The 15,949-nt window shown below is 47.3% G+C and overlaps 2 protein-coding genes across 2 annotated transcripts; both read right to left on the bottom strand.

Annotated features, from left to right (window-relative positions):
* Positions 1-1,750: 1,750 nt before the first annotated feature.
* CYB5R1 (cytochrome b5 reductase 1) lies at positions 1,751-7,268 on the bottom strand. The gene is made up of 9 exons (XM_004438940.3): positions 7,207-7,268; positions 6,768-6,917; positions 6,551-6,623; positions 5,906-6,012; positions 5,547-5,676; positions 4,425-4,508; positions 3,426-3,511; positions 2,866-2,965; positions 1,751-2,562 (listed from the first exon to the last, which is right to left on the bottom strand). The coding sequence occupies exons 1-9, from the start codon at positions 7,219-7,221 to the stop codon at positions 2,390-2,392; spliced, it is 918 nt and encodes a 305-aa protein (XP_004438997.1). The 5' UTR covers positions 7,222-7,268; the 3' UTR covers positions 1,751-2,389.
* A 2,755-nt stretch (positions 7,269-10,023) lies between these two features.
* LOC106803245 (alpha-1,3-mannosyl-glycoprotein 4-beta-N-acetylglucosaminyltransferase-like protein MGAT4E) lies at positions 10,024-13,186 on the bottom strand. Its single transcript, XM_087424225.1, has 3 exons — positions 13,079-13,186; positions 11,909-12,065; positions 10,024-11,165 (listed from the first exon to the last, which is right to left on the bottom strand). The coding sequence occupies exons 1-3, from the start codon at positions 13,184-13,186 to the stop codon at positions 10,024-10,026; spliced, it is 1,407 nt and encodes a 468-aa protein (XP_087280351.1).
* Positions 13,187-15,949: the final 2,763 nt, after the last annotated feature.

Raw genomic sequence — 15,949 nt, 5'->3', positions numbered from 1 at the left:
TGGCCAGCCTATGATCTACACCTTACTGAACCCTTCCAAATGATAATTACCTCATCTGAAAAATGGGAATAAAATAGTGCTATTTCACTGGGTCTTTGTCAGGATTAAGTGAGATAATTTACCCAGGCTGATGCTTGGCAAATGGTAAGTGCTTCACGAACGTTGGATGTGGTGTGTTGCCTGAACCCCCAGAAACGTCCACTGTCCACGGAGTTGAGTTGAAGTCTCTTCAGCATGGCATCTCAAGGCCTCATCTTCCTCCACCTTCCCTCTGGCATTTGGGCCTAAAGGGACTTTTCAAAGTTCTCCAAATATGAACTTCTCTTTCATTCCTCCGGGCTTTTGCCCATGCTGATCCTTCTGTTGGATTTCCCTTCGCCCATTCTCTGCTGAAATATCCAAGCAACTTACAATGCCCAGTTCTAGGCTCAGCTTTTGACTGAGACAATCTTAGGTTCACATTCAGGCTCTGCCAGCTACTGACCAGCTGTCTGACCTTTGGCAATCCTTAATCTTAGACTCACAGGGCTGTCATAAATTATATGATCTGTACTTAGCACAGTACCTGGTACGTGGCTGTTAATTCTTCTCTGAATCTTTCCCAGCCCCTCCCTATCTGCACCGTGTATGTATCTCTACTACAGTATTAATCACACCATGTTGTAATTGTTGATCACTTTTCTTTCTTACTCTAGACTATGAGTACTTTGGAGGTCTAAGACCAGTCTTGGTCACAATCATATCTTCAGGGCCCAGCACAGTGCTTGGCACATGGCAGGTCTTTAATACAGGTCTGTATGTCGAGTGGGTGAGGCAGAAACCCATGCAAGACAAGGAATGGTAAGCTTCCACGTGGGAAATTCTCTTTGCTGGGCTGCTTCACTATCTGAGCCCAACAATCCTAAGCAAGATTTTCCTTTTTGGAGGTCAAGTGGCCAAGTGTGTCTCACAGAGCACAGTGCCATACACATACTAGCTGATCAAGAAATATTTGATACAATACCAACAACAGAATTCACTAACGACTCTGCCCTCTGGAGGGGGATATTCTGAGGGTCCCACAAGGCTTTCTTTCAGGGGCCCCAGGGAAAGCAATACACAGTTCCATGCAGAAAGACAATGTCTACCCTCCTCCTGAGACTGATGCTTTGTGCTGTCCCATTGGGACTAACAAAGAAGATCTGAAAAAGCTGCCCTAGTCCAGTCCTGGGAGAAGGGAGTGGACTCAGTCATGCTCTCATAGCAGAGGAGACAGGCAGTCAGGACAGATGGGCCTGGGGGAAGCCAGCTCTGTCCAGGCACCAACAAGTCTGGCCAGGGCTGGTGATATCAGGTTCCTTTTTAAAGGAGAAGGCTTCTCTTCCAAACAGAAAGACAATACTCTGGTTTGTTTGCCTGGTACCCTGAAAGATAAATATGGTGAAGGAAGGGCCAAGAGAAAGAAGGGAAGGAGGGGCCAAACCAGGGGACCACTGTGACGGCTTCCTGGTTTCAAAAAGCATCCCCTCTAACTTGTGTTCTCTTTCCCCCCCGTTAAAAGCCTCCAGGGAGAAGTTGAGCTTCTGGCTCTGCTGAGACAGCTGCTAAGATGATCACCGAGTTTGGTGGCAGCTCACATTTCAGCACATGGTACAACTGCTCAACGGTTCTTTGGAAGAACTGGGAGAAATTCTGTGCTGGGAAACCCTTCCTCCCAAGATTCTCAGGCATGAAAAGCCTTGGACACAAGGACTCCAGACACAACAACCCCTTAGGTATAACACTGGGACCTTAGTCCCATTTATTTGCATAGCCAGAGGTTCCTGCCACAAGCAGCAGTCTTAGACTGCGGATGGCTATTTCCCTCCAGCCTGTGCAGGGACACAGAGAGACAGACACAAATCAATATTTCAGATTCCATTCTCTAAGGTCTGGAGAAACCATTTCCTTTTTTCCTGCGATCTCTGTAAGACTACCTCTGTAAGTCTGCTCAACTTGCACTCACTCACACATACAGAATCTGCTACGGGTTAAGCACTGAATATTAAGTAAAACCCATTGGATAGATTGTTCCTTTCATCACTGACACAAAGAAGAGTGTCATGCTATCAACGAACTAGCCAGTCTTGGAACAAATGTTCAGGCTTCCTTCTTTCTGACCCATGGAAGAGACTGTTCCATGGATCTGACCTGGACCTCTTATCACAGGAAGATTTAGGGGGCCTTCCAGGGAACAACTCAGCCTTGGCCCTCTTCCATGGCTACAAGGATGTTGTTCCTGCAGGTACCATGCAGATTTCAGCTCCAGAGTAAGACAAAAAGGCTGATCCTGTCAGGAAAGGAATCTAGGGCTTATGGCATTTATGTACTGACTGGGGACAACTGCAGGGACCAGGGAACTAGGGGATGCTCAGTAGGTGAATCGCATCTTCTGCGAGTAGCCCAGTTTGTCCAAGTTGGGATGGCAGGCCAGCTGTACCATCGGGGGAGGCCCACAGAGCAGCAGCAGCACGTCATCCCCTGGGGCGGGCAGGTGGTCCTGGATCATGTCAGCAGTCACAAAGCCCTTGCTGTAGGCCCACTCTGAAGGATGGGGGAGAGGAGAGAACTGACAGTCTAGACCCATGCTGCAAGGGGGTGTAGTGCCAGGAGATGGGGAGGGCCCAGAGAGGCTCCTGAGCAGGTATCCGGTATAGCAGCAGCTGGACGGGTAGTGGCAGAGCCATCCCTGCCACCCCATGGTGAACAGTAACTGGAAGGAAAGGGCCAGGAGACCCGTGTTCCCATGCACTTGGACTTGGGAATCTGGCAGTGACAGGGAGCGTTGGTTTCACGGAAACCAGAACTCAGAGGTGCAAGGCCCTGATTTTGGGAGGTCCAGAGTACCTTCTGGGGGGTGATCCAGAGTGAACCAGAGCTTAAAGCGATTGGGATATCGGGCCTGCAGTTCCTCCAAGTCCTCTCGTAAGATTATATCCTTTTCAGTCTGAAATGAAAAGGGGAAGCAGTCTTTAGGAAACTTCTCAGGCCCACATAAAAAATTGCTCTGCTATAATAGCTCTCCAACCAGGAGGGAAAGAGGAAACTCAAGTTCTAGGGAATAAGCAGAACTTTTAGGGAGTTAGGATGAGGGGAAGGAGAGGGGTACAGCCTCTATTTACACAGTATAAGGGAATAAAGATGGAACATTTAACCAAGGACAACCACATTTCTATGTCAGGACTAGATTCCTTACATGTTTTCTTTCCTTCTTTCCTTTGGGCAGGGAAGGAATCTGGCCCAGTGCTCTGTCCTCCTTATTGTAGGAGAGGGTCCTCTACCTTGTGGGGGCACCTTGGGCAGAGGCTAGCACAGGCACTGGACCAGTTCTGGCTGTCAGCACCACACCTCTTAGCCCTACCCACACAGTGACTTTGCAGTCCCAGGACTGAGAAAAGCAAACCAACCTGGTTGGCAAAAAGCAGAGAGCACTGGGTTGGATCTTCAGGGTCATTCAGGATGGCCCGGGTCAGCTGTAGCATTGGGGTGATTCCTGCATAAAGATACCCCAGAGTGAGATAGGGTGGCCACAGCCTCTCCCCTGACCCAGACCCTTAGGTGACCAACCCTTTCTCTTAATTCTCCTCATTCACCACTCCACTCCATTTTCCTTTAGTGCCCCAATCCTCTAATCTCCTCCTGTGTATCCTCCAGTACCTACATTTCTGGACAGATATGCCCTTTACCCCAGACTCACTAAAATTCCTATATGGTAGGTGAATTGTGGTCATGCTCAATACTAAATTCATACTGCTGAAATCCTTCTAAGGAGTCAATCTAAGACTCTTCCTCTGCAAGTCCCATGGAGGCTAGGACTCAAATGTCACAGATGACTACAAGTACCCACTGATTCAGTGATGTGGGTTCTGGAACACTGGACATGCAGGTCAAGTGCATGTGCTTTGGAATTCGGCAGAGTAGATACTAATCCTGCCTCTGGCCATTACCAATTAAACAACCCTATGGAAGCCATTTAACCTCTCTGAACCTCCAGTCTGTTGTCTGTAAAAGGGGAAGGCTAGTACCTACTTGGTAGATACATACATAAAGTGACTAGCATAATGTCTAATATAGAAGTATCCAATGTTAATTTTCTTTCTTGTTGACTATCCTTTTCCTAACTGATTCTCTCTATTCTCATCTAAAACTTATTAGATGCATTCAATTTGAGGTCTTGGGAGAGCCCACCTGATTTACTTCTCTCATTCTATCAGTTAAAAAAAAATCTTTTTTGGTTTCTACCTGATTATGATTTTGTTTATCAGATACTGGGGAGCTCTAGGCACCGCTGGGAATCCTGATTAACAGCTTGTCTATGATTACCAAACTTTCTGAGGGTCACTTGGGAGTTTTCATGGCAACAGTCAATAATGGTGGGAGAGAATGACCCCTCAAGTGACATACACCTGTTCCGCCGGCAATCATTCCCAGTTTCTTTGCCACTCGGGGTTCTGGTGGAGATTTTTTGTTGGGCTGAATGCTAAAATTCCCTGAGAAGTGAAGAGAAGGGTGGGAGAATGAAGTCAATATAGAGAACTAAGAAAACAAATGCAGATTTCGAAACGTGTGCCAGGTGAGTGTAGCAGCTGCTATGAAACCTGATCCTGGAGCTTAGATGGGGGTTTGAGTCGAGCCAGCTCTGACAATAATACACTTGAGGGACAATGGGGCCAGGACTATCTGTCCCATATTTTTTTTTTTTCCCATAACCAGAGAAAACCATCCAACTTTTTTTTTTTTTTTGTGAGGAAGATCAGCCCTGAGCTAACATCCATGCTAATCCTCCTCTTTTTGCTGAGGAAGACCAGCTCTGAGCTAACATCTATTGCCAATCCTCCTCCTTTTTTTTTCCCCCCAAAGCCCCAGTAGATAGTTGTAGGTCATAGTTGCACATCCTTCTAGTTGCTGGATGTGGGACGAGGCCTCAGCATGGCTGGAGAAGCGGTACGTCGGTGCGCGCCGGGCATCCGAACCTGGGCCACCAGTAGCGGAGCGAGAGCACTTAACCGATAAGCCACAGGGCCAGCCCCTGTCCCATATTATTAACTACCAGTCAGTTCAGGGCCACACAGTGAGTCATCAGCTGCCTCTGGCAGAGGGTCACTCCCTGGTGAGGGCAACAGGCATGGAGCCAGGTGTGACTCTACTTTCCCAAGTGGCACAGAGCAACTCCAGAGGCTTGCTAATGCACCCAGCTGTTCCCATGAGAGGGGCTGAAAGCTATCTCTGGCTCTCTGAATAGTTCAGCCTGAGGGGTGAATCTATGAGGGAGGCAAAGAGAGGCGGTGTTTATTTAGTCATTTCCACAGCTGTCATGGCTGCTCAATTCAAATGGACAGGGAACTGATCCCTGTGGCAAATGGGGCTGAGAAATATGCCTTTCCATAATAGCAGTGCTGTATTTAAAGGAAGGGCAGCTCTGTTCCTTACACATGTACACACATGTGAACACACAGCCACATTGTGCCAAGAGGACTGTGGGCACTGGAGAAGTGGGAGAAAGGCTCAAGGAGATGAGAGGCTGTTACCTTTTCCATTGTAAGTGAGCAACCCACTTGGCCCTCGAAACTCCACCACATCCCCAATCTTCAGACTATTCAGGTACTGAGACATCTTCCCTCCCTCAGGAAATTTAGGGTGCACACCCTTCAAGTAGACCTGATAAGAGAGAATGGAAAATACTTTATTTGGAATGCCACTGGTTTCTGAGCCCCCTGTTGACTGACCCTCCCTGAAGCTGGAGCAGGGATTACACATGTGCCATCTTTTCCCAGTCCACCTACTTTCTTGATATCCACAAAGGACACGCATCTCCTGCTATCAAACAAATCTTGGAAGTTTCTACAAATCCCAGAAAAAGTAGGATAAGGAGCTCCTACCCCCTTACCTTGATAACAAGATCCACATAACCTTGGTCTTCATCACTGGTGACAGGAGTGTATGGCCTGATGACCAGGCTGCCATCGATTCGGGCAGAGAGGTAGACATGTTTGCCTGGGGACCATGTGGAGAGCTACATAAGGGCTGCTTGCGGACGTGCTGCACTCCAGTTACCTTTCAAAATACTCAGGGAGATTTGAGAGAAAAAGGACGTCTTGCTTCCTACTGTGGTCCCAATGAGCTACCAGGCAGGGAGGATTCACCCCTTTGAATACCCCTTTGAACACCCAGCTGGATCCTTCATAAGTCCCCCAATGGAGAAACTCTTACCAATTACTGTCAGGACCTTACACAGCAGTGAGTAGAGGGTCTGGGCAATGGGGAAAAAAATGAGTGTGTGCTCAAGGGCAGGTATGAGCAAATCCTGCAGGAAGGAAGGAGGACTGTTGAGTGTTCAAGATATCTGGGGCACAGATGCCATACCCTACAGTGGCCTAGTAGCACCTCACAGCCTGGAGGATCCAGTGCCAGGTGGGGGAGGGGAAATGAGGTGGGGAGGCAATAGATTGAAGCAGCGTGTTTCAAGAGACCCCAGAAGGGGAATCACCCTCTTAGGATACCAGGGAAAGAGCCCACTCCACACTTTCCTTACCCACAGGCAGCCCCAGAATGTGGTGGGTGGTGGGCAGGGCAAAGCGGAACCTCTTGGTGTTGTGGCTCACAGTCTGGAGGATGGATGACACGAGTGTTACACCAGGCAGGTCTGGTGCTGCCTGGGGGCATCGCAACCACAGTGGATGCTGTCCGTTTCATACCAGGAGGGAACTCGGGTCCCCTCCTCTACCCTGGCCCCTTCCTCCACAACTTACCGTCTTGTCTAGCAGTCGCAGCAGGTACTTCTCATTGGGGTCCAGGAGAGTGACCAGCGGCCGGCGGGACCTCCGAACCAAGTAGGAGCCCAGAGCCAGGCCGAGCAGAGTCAGCAGCCCCACCCCCAGGGAGGCCAGCAGGACTGGGCTCTGCGGGTAGAGGAGGCCGCGTGACTGCCACGCTGGGGAAGCGCCCGGGGAGTGGGTGGTGACCGTCCCCTATGCCCAGCCGCTCCAGCGGTGGGGACCCGGCGCTCCAGCGGGGGAGCAGGCCGTGGCCGGAGGGGGAACCTGGGCAGGGTCCCGAGCCCGCACGTGCGGTACCGGGACCCCAGCATCCAGGGCGGGGTCGGCGGAGAAGAACCCTGGTCCGGAGCTGAGTGCCCAGAACCAGGTGACGCGGAGTCCCCTGGCGCAGCATATGGAGCGAGAGGCTCACCGGCTGGAAGGCCATGACCGCGAACCACGTCCGCCACCGCCCGCCCGCGGACAGATCCCACAATGCGCCGCGGGGCAGGCAGGAGGCGGGGCCCAAAGGGGGCGGGGCGGGAAGCGGGTGGGGCCGGAGGGCGGAGTCGCTCTGAGCCCCACCCCTTCCCTACTAGACTTGCTGGCCGCTGGGCCCAGGAGCCCGGTACTTACCCGAGACCTCTTAAGACCGCAGCTCCAGCCCCTCATCCCCAGCCTTCTATCCCTGCCACTTAGACCCGTTTAGCGCCGCTTAGTCCCAAACAGGGTGGGAGTCCTGTCAAATGTAGAGCCACACCAAGTTGGGCGACTGGAAATCTGAGTCTGCGAATGCTAAGCATACAAGTGCCTGGCGTTGAGCCAGAGACAGGCTCAAAGTGGAGTAGGAGGGACTGAAATTAATCCTTGTGTAGTCACCCTAGTTTTTCAACAGGCAAATTGCAACAACAGAATTGACCAGCTTGGCGGAGTCTCCTTCAGGCGTGAACAGGGCATAGCAACTTCATTTCCTGGTCCCACTTGACAGGTTTTGCTCACAGTGCCAGGACATCAGGCCATCGGGATCACTCAGGAGCTTCCTTTGGGTCCAGTCAAGCTCCTTGTCCAGATCTGGGTTCTCCTGCTCTCGGGGTCAAAGACCTGGGCTTTGGTGGCAGACTGTACTGAATAAGAATCTCACGTCCAGCGCTTACTGGCTGTGAACTTGGACAACTTACTCAATTTCTCTGTGATTCCTCATCTATACAGATGGTTACGTACTATCATCTATGTAGTTCATAGGGTTATTGTGAGACTTAAATGAGATATGTAACATGCTTAGTGTACTGACTGTCGAAGAGCAAAATACTCAACAGATGTCAGCCTCTATAATGACCCAGAAGACAGCACGGATGCTCACTTAGGGTTTTAGAGCTGACCTCTGTTGGCAGCAGAAGCATGAGACAGGAGGGGTAAGAAACAGACACTGGGAGCCCACTGGAGCTACCAATTTGCCAAGATGGTGTTCTTTCTCATACATAGTTTCCCAACCAGATTGACATTTGCTTTTGATTTCTTCTAAGACCTCTCTCCTTGACTTGTAAGTGGCCATCTTCTCCCTTCATATGATCTTCCCTTTGTGTGTGTCTGTGTCTTAATTTCCTCTTCTTATAAGGATACATCATGGGCCGGCCCCGTGGCTTGGTGGTTAAGTGAGCGCGCTCCACTGCTGGCGACCTGAGTTCGGATCCCGGGCTCGCACCGGCGCGCTGCTTCTCCGGCCATGCTGAGGCCGCGTCCCACATACAGCAACTAGAAGGATGTGCAGCTGTGACACGCAACTATCTACTGGGGCTTTGGGGGGAAAAAATAAATAAATAAAATCTTTAAAAAAAAAAAAAAGGATACATCATATGGATTAGGGTCCACCCTATTGACCTCAGTTTACCTCTTTAAAGACTCTGTCTCTAAATACAGTTGCATTCTGAGGTACTAGGGGCTAGGATTTCAATATATGAATTTGAGGGGGACACAATTCAGGCCATAACAGGAGGATGCTATTTTAAATGTTATTGCTTTATAAAATTTTGATTTCCAATTGTATATTATTAGTATATAGCAATATGATTGATTTTTGTGTGTTGACCTTGTATTCTGTGAATTTGCTAAAATAATTAGTTCTAAGAGGTTTTTTTTTTTAATAGATTTCAATGGAAATAGAAAAATTTATTGTAAATAACATTGTTTCTTCTCTCAAGAAGGTTAAAACTGCTGGTTTAGCTCTTCTTAACTTTTTAGGAGTAGATATGAAACATTTCAATGCTCTGATGAAAGTATTCTCTTCTTAGGAAAATGCACATATGAATTCATACCAAATTTTGCACACAATTCTAGGGGATTCATAGATACTTAAAATGTCCATTCTCCAATGCCAGCTAAGCAAACGTTGCTCCAGCAAGGTCTCAACATTGGCGCATTGGAGGTTTGGGTCTTGCTATGGTTTGAATGTGTCTCCCCCGAATTTGTATTGAAATCCTAACCCCCAAGGTGATGGCCTTGGGGAGATGATTAGGCCTTGAGGGCAGAGCCTTCATGAGTGGGATTAGTGCCTTTATAAAAGAAGCCTGAGAATTCCCTTACCACCTTCTGCCATATGAGAACACAGCAAAAAGACGGCCATCTATAAATCAGGAAGTAGGCTCTCACCAGACACAGAATCTGCCAGCACCTTGATCTTAAACTTCCCAGCCTCCAAAACTGTAAGAAATAAATTCTTGTTGTTTATAAGCCACCCAGGCTATGGTATTCTGTTATAGCAGCCCAAACAGACTAAGACAGGTGTACAGATGTGAGCCAAAGTGGGTTCCACCTCCATGATCATGGTACTATCAAGACTGTTGCAACTCCAGATAGGGCAGTAACTCCTTCACAGAAAGGTCTTAGGGTGTTATACTTGTGTGTGGATAAAAACCAAGGCAGTTTGTGGTGACTCTTTCCCTTTCTCTGGCCCTTGGAAGCCAGAAGGGTATTGTCTTGTCTCTGCCCTATCTCTTGTAAGTAGCCCACAAAAATCAGAAATAGGATGACATACATCTGAGCCTGCTGGGACAGTCCTGATTTACATCCGCTGTTCTAGTGTACTTTTTCACAGTGCTTCCTTTCACTCTCAAAAGTGTCCCAGTTTGGACAACAAGTCACATGGTCACCCTACTCAGAATGAGCAGGCTTCAATCAGTTTCTAGCTTTATTTCTTGTCAACCATGTGATTCCATTCCCAAACCCTGTCCTTCCAGAATTCCCAGTGTGTCCTCTAACTCTCCTTCTCCTTGTGCTGAGTCCAGGCTTTGATCTGCCTGATCAGGAGCCAAGACTCTTGAGACGCTAGCACCAGCAGTCGTATACAATGCAACTCCTCCACAGAATCTTCTTCATAAAATACCCTCTGGTCCAAATTTCCTTCCACCAGTGGCCCTAGCAGGGAATAGCGAGCACAGCCGTTGGAATTCTCTAAGAGATCATAGCCCAGTTCTACCTGCCCTTGCTGTAGCCGGTACAGCCCTTGTTTGTCAGAACCTGTCAGCACCTCTATCCGGATGACTTTTTGTGGCCTCTCCATAATCACTGTCAGGTAGTTGCCTCTTATAGGATCAAGGGTAGAATAGAACTCCTTGTTCAGAGTATAAGCGTATTGTGGAATAATATTTGATGTTGTCATCATGTCAGTGAGGACACTGGCAATGGGGTTGTCTGGTTCACCAAGGATCTTTTCCTTCTCCACAGGAAAGCATGTGTCCTCCAACACAGAATAATTGTCCATATGGTAGAAGACTGAGGAACTGAAACGAATTGGAGTGTTTTGAGCCAAGAGAAGACGGAATTCAGAGAGAAGCAAGTGAGTAAGAGTGTCCTTATGGAAGAGGAGGAAGAAAGAAGTCAGGCGGGAGAGGTCACTGGTATGGAAAACTTTCCCGGAGAAGCTCGGGCTGGAGAACTCCGGGATCACCCAAGGTAATTCTTTCCAGGCTGATAATGCCCAGTAGATGGTAGAAATAAATTTTGGGGTGCAGTGAACATTATCTTCTAGCATCAGAAAGTATTCAGAGAGGTTGATAGCAAAGTTCATGAGGAGGGCATAATCAACTTTCTGCCTGGAATAACGTGCTTCGCAGGGTGAGGAATGATTAACGTTATTCAGATCTCTTGGGAAAGGAGAGCCACTGAGACAACTATGGATCACGAGCAGCTTCTGGGCCTCAATGTGTGGTTTGAAGAGGCCTGAAATATTGGCAACTGCTTGGCTGAGCCATTCAGGGTCAGGATCTGACAGGTGGACCAGCACGACGATACAATTCAGCTCGGGTTCTGCGGAAGCCTGAAACAGGGACTGCAGGGTATCCAAGAGGGAGCTCCCGTGAGGATTCCGCACTGAGGAAATCCCCACTGTCAACAGTTCTAGGGGTGGGAGAGAAAAGGGAGCCTTTAGGTCTTCAGGAGGGTGAAAGTTCGTGGGTCTCTCCTCCCAGGTCTTCCCCTTAATGCCAATACCTGTGACAAATTCACATTTCTTTTCCCTGGGAGAGTGTGGTCTGGATAAGAGGTTAAACTCTGGCCAGAAGTTGTGAAGTGGTTTTATTTCATCTCTACTTTGAAAGGGTACTTGGGGAATCTTTATGAAGGAAAAGGCTCTCTCTGATAGAGAAGGCTGCCCCATACCAAAGGTAAATTTGCTGGCATGGCAAATTAGCCTAGTCTTGACCTCAGAGTTATCGCAGCTCCCGTTGATCAACCAGATCTGCACTCGAGGATCTCCAGGGCCCTGTGTAAACACTGGGGCTCTGGCAGTCTACTGTACAGTGCGTCAACATCCATTCACCCTCTTCTGCCTCTACCCAGGCTGTTTCCCATGGCTCCCTCTGGGTCCCTTCCCATCCTGTCTTCCCCTCCCTGCCATGAGTGAGCTTCACTATTGGACGGCTCCTTGATGGGTCACCATGGACTTCTCATCCTGTTGGTCAGTCAAGGGGGCGGCAGGTGGGAAGAAAATGCACTCAGGATTATCCTTGCACCAAATTCCATAGTGTGGTCCTCCCTCCGAGCACCCTCCTTTCCTCACCACATGCCAGCTCATTCCCCGTTTCTCCACCTTCCTCTTTCTTATTGGAACCTGGTCTGACCACTCCCTCCCACATACTTACTCTTTTCCTGGGGAGGGGCTCCAGCCAGGAATTTGTAGTTGGCATGATGGAGTAAGGGGGAGTTTCCCTGCATCTCCTTGAAGGTGTCCAGATGGTTTTTGCTTTCAAAGCTGATTCGCTCCTGGTCTAGCTGCCACAGTATTTTCTTCTTTTCCTCCTCCTGGGAATAGGATAAGCATTAGCCTTGAGGTTCATCCCTACATCCCTGGAGACAATTGAGGGGCAGATCCCCCTTTTAGGACAGGCTAGGCAAGTCCCAGGATGCAGTCACCAGGGAGCCCAAGTATCAGGGCTCAGCTAACTGCTATCCCTGCCTCATCAGGGGAACACACAGTGCTTTCCAGAAGGGGTGAGTCCTGGCATCAGGGAAGGGGGGTTCCCCAGTTCTGTGTGGAATGCCTGTAGGAAGGTCCTAGGGTACAGTAGAGTAAGAACTTGCCTGCCCCCCCATACCCCACATCTAATCTCTCCTACTGTTATCAGGCTGGCAAAAGTCATCTAATTTGGCTTAGACTGTGCTAGGTTCTGTGACAGATGCTGAAGACCAATACTGATCCTGTCCTTGAAGAAGTTACACACAGTGCCTCAATTCTACAGTCCTTTCTTTTGCTCAATTCTGAGCACACACATTTCTGAACCACTTCCCCACACCCACGTTATGCTTTGCTTTAGCTGTTGGTCTAGCTGGTCTGAGGCATTCAGGAAAAATGTGGACTCTAAACATGAGCATGACCTGTGTCAGATGTGGCTTTCTCCACTTGCAGATGTTGAACACTTGGGAGATGTTATTTTAAGGCTCTGAGTCTCAATCCCTTTGTGTGAGAAATGGGAAGAATAACATCTCTTATGCTAGGCCCTGGTGAGGAAAGTGGCCAGAACCCAGGCAGTCATCATCATATGCTGGTCCTGCCAGTCTCATGGTCTTTTAGAAGTGTCTGTGCATTTCTCTCTCCACACTTAAAATGCCCTCTCTTCCTCCCTGCCTTTATTCAAATCTTATACATATTTCAAGGCTGGTTCAGTATTTATCTTTTCTCTGACACTATGCTGATTCTTCAAGTGCTCTCTTCTTAGAACTTCTATGGTAATACTAGAGTGTTTGCATAACTGAAGAATTTCCCTCCTACTGAAGAATTGGCAAGTAGTCCAACCTCAATCTCTGGTACTTACCAATGATAAACTGTACTCAAGATGCTCTTCATTATTCTCCTGGAGGAAGAAGCTTAGGAAGATGAAGGACAGAGCAACTATGATATATTTCCACAGGCAATGATGCATGGTGCTGGGGCCTGGAGCAGCTCTGTAAAGAAATGTGAGCAGAATATGGGTCCTGAGTGCCTCTTGCTCAGAGACGCATAGAGGTGTCCTCCTCTTGCTTGGGAGCCTCCCGCTTCCTTTCCCCCATCCTTCCTCCTAGACACAACTGCCATATTATTTCCTAAGCCTTTTCCCACCCACTTCGACCCTTCCCCCCTACTCGTAGCCATCTAAGGAGAGACAAAGGTCAAGGAGTTTGATTCTGTTTAACCTCTACATTCTTCACCTCTTGTCTGGGTTTCCAGGTGAAACTGGAGTAGCTTCTTTCGTTTATCCACTCTTGGAGTAGAGACCCAATCAGAGAGGATGTGTTGACAAGAAGAGGAAATCAAAGGTTAGGTATTAATCATACCCTTCTCTAAGCTTTCAGCTCAAGCCAGAGTCTCCACTTGGGTGTTGTTGATCAGCAAATTGGGTCTCATCTATTAGCTTCCCACTTACTTTTGTGTCTGATCCTTCCCAGGATTATGTTAAGCAGATTATGAGGTTTTGAATCAAGTCAGAGGGACCAAGGGAAACTTGTGTTAGTCTATCTTCCCCATCCTGGACTGGTAAGAAGGATGGAAACCTAAAAGTGACCAGAAATTTCTAATCATATGAAAGTTTTTACCATGTTTAGAGTGCTATATCTGTTGGAGTCTTTTTCTCTAAAAGAAAATGTGACTTGAGGGTTTATCAGAGAGCAAAGATTTCTCAGAAATCAAGGAGAAAGAACTCTAATGTTGCAGGATGGGGTCCCAGAGTGGCTCCTCTGAGGTAGCTGAAACTTGTCACCTCTCCCAGGCGACCCTGCTTGACAACCATTGTTCACCCTGAATGGGGAGCTGCTCACTACTCCAGCCTTACATCAAGCACCTGTTTCTGGATAAAGTGGGAGGCAAGTTTTAAAGCCAACTTTCCAGTCTTTTATCTCAAACCCAGAAGTTTATAAATTAACTATCAGTTTGAATCAAATTGACAAAGATGGATATTGAATGGATATCTAAAAGGCCCTTCCCCTATTAGAGGGCCCCCATAGATGCTTCCTGGAGGAGTCACTGCTCCCATTCTGTGCCCCCCTCTCCCCCAGGCTCAGGCTGCTGTCATGCTGTGGGTGGGTGCCTGGTGGGTCTCTTAGTTACCACATATTGGTCCTTAAATCTCCAATTCTTTCTTGGGCCCAGAACTGCCTAGTGAGCCCCTGAAGTTTCTTTTCTTCTCTTTATCTGTTTATTTTTTGGTTACTAAGAATGTATTTCCAGTTCTTCCTTGCTCTCCCCACTCTTCCCCTCAATGCTTGACTGGGCATTAGGCAAAATGTGGATTTGGCCTTTTACTAAGAAAAGAAGATAATCAAATGACATTATCTCTTGATGTGTTTAGTTTTGTTAATTCAACTTTTTAGATATGAAAAACAGAACCTGCATTTAGGATAAGATTTTACTTATAGTTGTTTTTTTCTGTCAGTTTTATTGAGATATAATTGACATACAGAACTGTATAAGTTTAAGGTGTAGAGCATGTCAACTTTAAAAGCAAATTTGCCTGTTATTTTATCTCAACATAAGTTTATTTGGGAATAGCCAAAAGAATTACAATTCAGGATGTGCATGCTATGGCAAACCATAGGCAAATCCAGAAAACAAAGGAGGGGAGCTACTTTTATAGAGAAAAAGAGGGAGAGGGAGGGACTGTTCTGAAGGAAAGTCCAGTGGGGGAAAGTAGCAATTCAGGGTGGCAACAACTTCTCATTGGCTGAGTTGTGATGTTTCTCATTGGCTGACCTGTTGCTGGGTGGGGAGAGAAGTCTTCCTTCGATAGTAAAGTGGTTTCACTTCCTGTCAAGATGCAAGTGCACTCTTCCTGTTTGGTGTAATTGATGATGTGTGATAGGGTGTGAGAGCGCCCCCTACAGGCCTCCCTGACTTCAGTTTAGTTAAGGTTTCTTTTATTAATTTCCACAAGCATAATGACTTTGTTTACATATATTGCAAAATGATTACCACCATAAGTTTAGTTAATGTCCATCAACTCGTATAGATACAAACAAGAAAAAAAAGAAAAGAAGAAAAAAATTTTTTCCTCAAGATGAGAACTTTTAGGGTTTCCTCTCTCAGCAACTTTCAAATATACCACACAGCAGAGTTAACTATAGTCACCATGCTGTACATTATATCCCCAGAACCTATTTATCTTATAACTGGAAGTTTGTGTATTTGACCTCCTTCATCAAGTTCCCTCATTCCCTAGACCCCCCACCCCCGCCCCACTTCTGGTAACCACAAATCAGTTCTCTTTTTCTCTGAGTTTATTTTTTCAGATTCACCTATAAGTGAGATCATACAGAATTTATCTTTCTCTGTCTGACTTATCTCACTTAGCTTAAGGCCCTGAAGGCCCATCCATGTTGTTGTAAATGGCAGGATTTCTTCTTTTTATGGCTGAATAGTATTCCATTGTGTATATGTATACACATACACCACATTTTCTTTAACCATAATAGTGTTGTTTTGACAAGGCCATGTATTTAAAAACTACGGTCTTCTACCAGGGCATAGCTTCTTTGAACTAAAACCCTTCTCCCCTCTTTCCCTTCTTTGAATCCTCTTCTTCCAATTTTTCTTCTTTTACCCCCTCTTTCTCCTCTAGAAACCAAAAAACGAAGAAGCAAATAAAAAAAACTACTAAAAGCTTTATATTGAAGTTAAGATGGTTAGAGAAGATCTAGAACAATTTTTTTTGCAT

The sequence above is a fragment of the Ceratotherium simum genome, chromosome 36 (genome assembly GCF_057802395.1).
Source record: "Ceratotherium simum simum isolate JZ-2026a chromosome 36, ASM5780239v1, whole genome shotgun sequence".
NCBI lineage: Eukaryota > Metazoa > Chordata > Mammalia > Perissodactyla > Rhinocerotidae > Ceratotherium > Ceratotherium simum.
Note: the sequence above shows the minus strand (reverse complement) of the source record. Positions and strands in the feature narration are given on the sequence as shown.